Source organism: Argopecten irradians, chromosome 1 (genome assembly GCF_041381155.1).
Source record: "Argopecten irradians isolate NY chromosome 1, Ai_NY, whole genome shotgun sequence".
NCBI classification, from domain to species: Eukaryota; Metazoa; Mollusca; class Bivalvia; order Pectinida; family Pectinidae; genus Argopecten; species Argopecten irradians.
In genome coordinates this window covers 19,094,126-19,102,303 of record NC_091134.1, presented here as the reverse complement: position 1 = coordinate 19,102,303, position 8,178 = coordinate 19,094,126, and the positions used below count along the sequence as shown (strand labels likewise).

At 33.4% G+C, this 8,178-nt stretch overlaps 1 protein-coding gene across 1 annotated transcript in view; it reads left to right on the top strand.

Moving 5' to 3' along the window:
* Positions 1-4,471: 4,471 nt before the first annotated feature.
* LOC138319837 (neprilysin-like) overlaps positions 4,472-8,178 on the top strand; it is a 43,272-nt gene continuing 39,565 nt past the window's right edge. Inside the window, exon 1 of the mRNA XM_069262969.1 lies at positions 4,472-4,883. Within this exon, the coding sequence (XP_069119070.1) occupies positions 4,813-4,883 (71 nt within the window). The 5' untranslated portion in view covers positions 4,472-4,812. The remainder of the gene's footprint in view (positions 4,884-8,178) is intronic.

Genomic DNA, 8,178 nt, shown 5'->3' with positions numbered 1-8,178 from the left:
TTAATAGTAGTATCTTATATGTTAGGATTCTTGTCACATTACTAGTATTAGGCTTACAGATAAGAAAAAAATCACGCTCTTACTTTTCTTTCTTGTGGAGAGGGTGTGGTTAGAATGATAGTATTTTTCCCGTTGTTTTTTTTTTTTTTTTTTTTGTGTAGAAAAGCGGACTGTTTCATTAAGCATGTAATTATGTAATATTTACTACTCGATTTACAATACTTACCCAAAGTACAAAAATACAATTTCGAGTTTTAATCAACATATACATGGGCATTTACATGTAAATCAGGTACTAGATTTTGGTATGAATTTCAGAATTCGGTTGATAATGCTTTTTCTATCACCTGTAATGTAGTAATACAAGGCGAAACTTCATAATATCATTATGCTGTAGTAATACAAGGCGAAACTTCATAATATCATTATGCTTTTTAATCTCACTAATGTAATTACTGAACCTACACGCAAAATCACAAACAATATTACGTTGATTGACCCTGTTCTCGTTAGCGATAATGTTAAAGTACTTGAATCGTCTGTTTTACCCGTAGCGATCACTTTGCTACGATAACAGTATTAGAACTACCACAAAAAATATCTTATGTTTCGAAACGTAACGTTTGGTTGTATAAGGATGCTGATTTTGTTTTATTTAATAATCTGATTAGAGAAATTCCTTGGTATGATGTTTTAAATTCTGCAGTTTAGATGAAGCCTGTGAAATATTTACTAACAATTTGTTGAAGTTTGCCAAATTTAGTATTACATTAAAAGAATTCACTGTACGGAAAAATGACAAACCATGGTTTACATCTGCTCTTCGACTTGAAATAAGAAAACGAAACCGATTACACAAAAATTTTCGTAAACACAAAAATAGTCATTCTTTGAAAAAAATTAAAGATCAAAGAAATAAATAAAAATATGAAAAAACCCAGGCCAAATTATCATTTTTCGCTAATGTTAATGGTACGATTGACTTATTAAATGCTTCTGATTCCAAATTTTATTGGCGTCTTATGCGCAGATTAATTGGCAAGTCTGGTAATTCAGACACTATTCCCACTTTTTTAACCCTGAAAACAAATCTTTAGTTCATGATGACGAGGGTAAAGCAAATGTGTTGAACGACTATTTCTGTTCAATAGCTAACATCGATGACGATTTTGATAGCAAAGTTTTCTACCCCGTTGTAATACATCAATTGTTACGATAGAAATTACCAAAACTGATATAATTAATATTCTTAAAACTTTCGCTTTAAATAAGGCAACAGGCGTTGATTGTATCAGTCTTACTATGCTAAAATATTGCAGAAACAGTTTGCGAACCTCTTCATATTTTATTTAAACGATCATTACGGGAATCTAAATTTCTCACTACCTGGAAATTAGCTACTGTCTTTCCACTATTTAAAAAAATTGAGAGAACTCTTCCTTCCAATTACCGACCCATTCCATTACTTAATACTGTCGGAAAATTATTTGAAAGAATTATACATAAATATCTCCATAACTACTTTTACGAAAATAATTTATTATATAAATATCAATCTTGCTTTGTGAAAGGTCACTCAATGGTTTACCAATCAATTAAAATATACCACAACATCAGCTCATCTCTAGAATCCAAAAAACAAACATGCATGACTTTTTTATGATATTTTAAAAGCCTTCAATAGGGTCTGGCATAGGGACTGTTAATAAAATTTCATAGTTACGGAATCAGAGGAAATAATCTTTCGTGGCTAAAAGACTTTCTAACGAACAGAAAGCAACACGTTATATTAGGCAACACGTCCTCATCTATTGGTCATTGAAAGGCAGGTGTTCCAAAGGGCTCTGTTCTTGGTCCCTTGTTATTTCTTATTTTATAAACGATATAGCTGATAATTTACTTTCTCTTGGAAGAATGTTTGCTGATGACACGTATTTATCTTTTCTACCAATAATGCTTTGGAAATAGAACATGTAATGAATCATGATTTAGTTGTGATTGAAGACTGGGCTGATAAGTGGAAAGTTAAGTTTAACCCTTCTAAAAAAAGATGTAGTAGTTTTCCATAGTTGTAATGATCATCTTGATATAAATTTGATATTTAACAATACATGACTACATATTTCACCTGGGAGTAACAGTAAACAGTAAACGAAAATTGTACATGGTCGGAACATTAGATATTCTAGTTAAATCTGTTTCAAAACACATTTCTATTTTAAGGAAATAGAAATTCACTCTAAGTAGAGCGAAGCTTTCAAAATTGTATACTGTTTTTATAAGACCTCTTTTGGAATATGCTTGTGATGTTTAGGATGAATGTTACAGTTATAATTCAGACAGATTAGAAAAACTACAACTAGAGGCAGCCAGAATTGGATGGGAAACATTAAGCAACCGTCGAAAGTCAAGAAAACTAACACTATTTTACAAAATACATAATAACCTTACTCCTTCCTATTTATACGACCTATGTCTAATCCAGTACATACCGTAAATAATTACAATTTAAGAAATCTTAACAATTACGTATAGTTCCAAGAACCAGATTAGGCAATTTTGAAAAATCATTTATACCTCATATAACAAAACTTTGGAATAATCTTGATATCCAAACACGTTCTTGTAATTCTATTTCAACTTTTAAAATCAAAGTTTCTTATAAAGGGGAATGTGCTCCCAATTTCTTCTCATTCGGTAACAAAAAACTGCATATAATTCATACTCGACTAAGGCATAAATGAAGTGAACTAAATTCCGATCTTAAACGTGTTAATTTAATCCAATCGCCTCTATGTAGATGTTCCCAGGCCATAGAGACTGTTGAACACTATTTATTATTATGTCCATTATTTGTTGTCTCTAGAAACTTATTGATACACAAACTTTTACAAGACTTGAACTTGATTGATATATAACTGCAGATTTGTTATTTTTTTGGCACTGATGCATTGTCTGAAACAGATAACAAAATTTTATTTTTATTAGTTCGTGATTTTATTCGCCATTCTAAACGCTTTGATTAAATTGATTTATATTTACGAATTTTATTTGATATCGTTGTCGGTTTGACACAGTAAAACGCGTCTGCACTCAGCAAAGAGTCCTTAGTTCGGATTTACAAGAAGAAAGGCATGGACATTTTTTGGTGCTGTGTTTTCATGTATTGAATGCTTCAGAAAGTGTTATGTAGACGGCAGTTTTCTGTGTCAATCGACCACCCGTTTTTGTAATTTGTTGATCATCTAAATATGTATTTACACATTTAATATCTTACTAACCAGCAGTCGTAATTTTTCAATTCTGACACATATACATGTACTAGGAGTTAACTCAATGGATCCTATATAAAGTAACTGTTGAATGGTATCTATTACTATACTTCCTGTACTTTGAACAAAGATGCATATCTAATATTTTACATTTTATTCATTTAATGGTGTTATTTACAAATTGATTTAGATATTTTACAGTAATTTTATTTTATAAAGACGTGAGGGTACAGAGAAATTTTCATCCTGCTTGAACTTCATTGTAAATATTATCTTTAAGCTAGTTTTGTGCGTTATTTAATCATCATTTTGTTTAATATTTGCGGTCATATGTATATATCATCACTATTTTTTACGAGAGAAGTCGGATTATAAGTTTACAACTTGTGTCTAATCCCATTTGTATATAATGTGCAAATAAAATATGTTTTAAACAAATCAAAACATGTAAACCTATCAAAAAGTGAACGTTTTGTTTTGTGTTGATTACAGAAGATCCAAATACATGAATACTGTAATCAATTTCCCTGATGATGATGTTATCAAATAGTGACTCTCATCTGTCTGTTTTATCATATCTTCTACGATTTTCTCAGCGTTTCTTCCTTCGAGATATTCAGATTCATATCAAACAGATTAAGAATCGTTTCCGCAACAGGGAAGTTTTATTGGGCGTAAACGGGACAAGTACCCCAATTAAGCCCGGAGCAGGGGGTACTACTCGCTTCGGTACCATCTTAAGTTATACACGTATTCTAATTGGAATCGCGTGCAAACCTGTGGCGCGAGCTAGGGGGCTGGGGAGGAGAAGGCAGGAGGTCATATTTATCGAGAAATAGTAAAACTGTCAAGTTCAGTCTAATTATACCAGTCACAACTGAGGCAAAGCGGATATTATGTAATAAATATATAGACCTACGCATCTAGAGAATTGTTACAATTTCAACTCCTGTGTGTGATTTAGTTATCCATTAAGCGTACCATACTGAACAGTAAATAATTAACTTATAGTTTAGATAGAGTGATCTTTGCGTGGGGGAAAAGCACTGTAAGATTGAGCTAAGGGTGTTGTACAGGTTTTTTTTCTCCCCTTCCTTTCCGTTTTGATATATATACGTACTGTAGGCCTATTATGATCTATATGATAAGCAAGCAGACAGCAACCTTATGATAATCAACGTATACCATTTAACAGGTGATCTTGTGTGTATAACATGTGTGACGTCAGTGAAAGTCTTCATATTATTTTAACCTCGGAGTTAAGAGCAGGGGGGCGTGTATCGTAAAGGTCAGAGGTCATTGCAGCGAGGTACTCTGAATACGGGACGGGGGTTTAATATAAGCGCCGGTACGGGATGTAGGCTCTGGTAAGGACGGGTCAAAGGAAAAAGGGACTGTTTCTACTCAACATTGGCCACCGGTTTGGTATTTTACAGTGGTCTGCTGTGTTATCAGCTTTATTATAATAACTACAGATTAACTGACGTTTACTGAGATAATTGGAATATTAGACTTTCCTAATTGATGAGGATTCGCCAAGATGCCGCATTGGAGTAATGAAAACGGCGTTACTAGGGACAGTAAACTGGAATTGACATCAGTAGAATTAAGGTAAGTTTAGTCATTATATATAAAATTAAAGGAAATCAGATGTAACTGCAATAGTGTGCTAACCGAAGTTAATTAATAAACAGGACGTCAATTCGATGAGCTGCGAACTGACTTTTATAAGTCGATCCAAGTAAATGGATAAACTCGGAAGAAACACATGTAATTTACGTAGATGGAACTAGGATAAATGGAATAGTTAAAACTAAAGACAATCAACTTAACCTAAAGTCAGTAGATGTAAAGTCGGCAAAAAATTACATAAAAACAAAATGAATAGGATATTGGAATAGGGGGAATAAGTTTCAGAGGATTTGAATTCGTAGAGCTATGGTACATGTATATTGTATGCTATATGAGTCTATATAGGTTAACTGGATATTACGCAGCAGAACTGGACACTCGGTCGGGGTTCGATCCCCTGCACGGACGCGAAAAGGAATCTTAGATCGAAGATAAATTCGAATCGTGTACTTGTTGGTTGTCAATTTTTAAAGTGACTGAAATCAAAAATCATAAGTGCATTCTTTAATACAGATTAAGCAGATTTTTTTTTCTTTCAATTTCAATATGTACTTACTAGTCGGCCTTTGCTTTTTCTGATGAAAATGATCCGTGTATGTGACAAGAAATAAGTTATGATACATCACGTTTAACTGATCAAAGCCCAATTTATATGCGCCAATGTACTGGAATATATACATATTAATGTACTTATCAACGTGAGTCAATTAACATGCACACGTGTTTTTCTCCCTCATTACCATTCAGAAAGTCTGTTAGGTGGTGACACGTAATCTTTAGGGACTATGTACACGCGAGCATAGTCCTTGACCCATTATTATATTTTATACAACAAACAGGAGCAGACGAATTAGTATTTTTCTTCAGTTACAAATGTTACTTACATAACACCATGACTACCATTGAAAAGTTTGAGCTTCTAATTTTACTTGAAGAAAAAATATTGAAAATAATTAATTCCATCACGAAAAAAAACACGTGGCACTATATCATATATAATATAGAGTACTGATTGCGCATGCAGCAAGAGAAAAATAAATTATTTTATATTATATTTGGTGTTAATTAGACATATATATATACGATTAAACAACAATTATTGTTCAAATGATGAGTATCGTTTATACTTTGTCGGCGGTGGAGCATCTTTAAGTAGTTAAAACAGGAGAATAACTTTGATATGTTTCAAAAAATTAGTAATTTTCAGATGGTTTGAGTCGATTTTGGACAGAAAAAAATGCATCTTTACCTATATAAAATAAATAAATCAAAATGAACCCTGTTTTGAATGTCTAATTTTCGAAGAAAAAAACATGTAAAATTGCTTATTTTCATGCTTTCAAATATCATATAAATTAGAAAAACAGGTCAAATTATACCATGATATACATGTGATATCTTTGAAGTTTCCAGTATGTTTCTGGTAGAGTGGATAAAAAATAAAACTCGGGAGGTTTAGGGGATATATCAGGCCACTTTATACATGTAAATCTACATAAATCGTAAGGTTTGATAATCAAATTAAGTTCTTACATACAGGAAATAATAGGATAGAAATCAAGGCATCGGCCTTACTCTCCTAAAGGTCACACGAGTTCTCACATCGTAATGAAATGTTCAAAGTGGCTAGGTCCACCATTGTGTTTCCACACCTATTGTAACACGTAACAAATTGCTAATTGATGTAAAAGGCAAAAATGCATTTTCAATGTACTTCGTAACAGTAAAGTTGTCGCGTGATTAATTTGAGCACATGAGAAAATCTAAAAAGTAGCCAAATCCTCTCCACTAACTCTGACCCCGTCAAAGGGATCATTCTGAATAGGCGAGAACTGAAATTGGGGCTTATATCGCAATACATTGGTTCTAATGAATGTCAAACTAATGTCAAATGCTCACTCAGTTTGTAGAATGTTAGAAAAGCCTTGCTCACCGCCGTAAACCTAGCATAAACCTAAAGCTCGAACCCGGACCCGCATCAATGGAGTAATACCAATCTAGAACTCATAGAATGTATGATAAAATATACTAAAGTCTATTTTAGATGCATGGGGATTGTTTGAAATGTAACTTACTCTTATTAAAATACATATATCAACTCTCAAGTGACCATCATTTGTGTACTAATTAGTGTAACTCCGGTTCGGGTTTGAGGATAGCGTACACAATTACTTGTACCTGCTAATTAGGATGAGGCCGCGGTGTCCCAGTGGTTAAGATGTCTCGACATATTACCACAAGCTCTCCACCTCTCTGGTCGCGAATTAGAATCCCACATGTGGCAGTTGCCAGTTTCTGACCAATGACAGGTGGGTACTCCGGCTTTCCTCCACCTCACGTCCCTATGATGCTAATTAAAATAGCTAAAAATGCCATGGAATGTTTCAAATTTTATTTTCCATAATGGATGCAAGACAATAGATTTATAAAATGAAATTCTTTGCTCTATGGTTATATGGGGTGGTTATATGGTCACTGAATTGTTCCACTAATTAACAATGTTCATTAGTGTTACATGTTGATACATTGTATTTCGTATTGTGAACAGATCCCAATGATTATGACAGTGTTACCTCTCCGTACAATGTACAGGGCACCGTGGGAGAGTTAACACACTGACTTGATTAATTCAGCGTCGTTAAATTTCTTAATGAAATGTCATTTGCATATTTTATCGTTATAACATTCCGCTGTGTGTATTGCTTTATATCTGACCTCATTTTCTGTGTCACGAGAATTCACTTGACGTGCATTCTCAGCTAACGTTCCATATATATTGTATAATAAAATAAAAAGTCAGCCTAAAATACTGGGATTTATCGTGGACCGTTATACGATGAGCAGGCACGAGAACTGAAGTAATCACGTTATTCATTTTGTATGATTCTTATTCTATGTTTCCATAATGGTTCTGTAACTCACTTATTTATACAGTCGGATGTTTTCATATTATGATTCGCAAACCAACGGCGCACAGGGCAAGGGTTGTACATGTATATATTATGTACGTAAAAGTGGGCATTTTAATGTATTATATGGCCATTCAGACTGACGTCACACTGGTCAGAACAAAAGATTAGGCCACGCCCACTGGTGGTCTAAATTGGCTTGGGTTTAGTAGAGACATATAGTGTTAAAAATAACAAGTTAATTACTACCGACACAGAAATGTCAGCGAAAATTGGAAGACATCGTTGGAAAGGGAATAATCCAATCTCCATTTTGGTGTAAGACATATAAGGATCGGTCCGACTATAAGGAAGAAATCATTAAT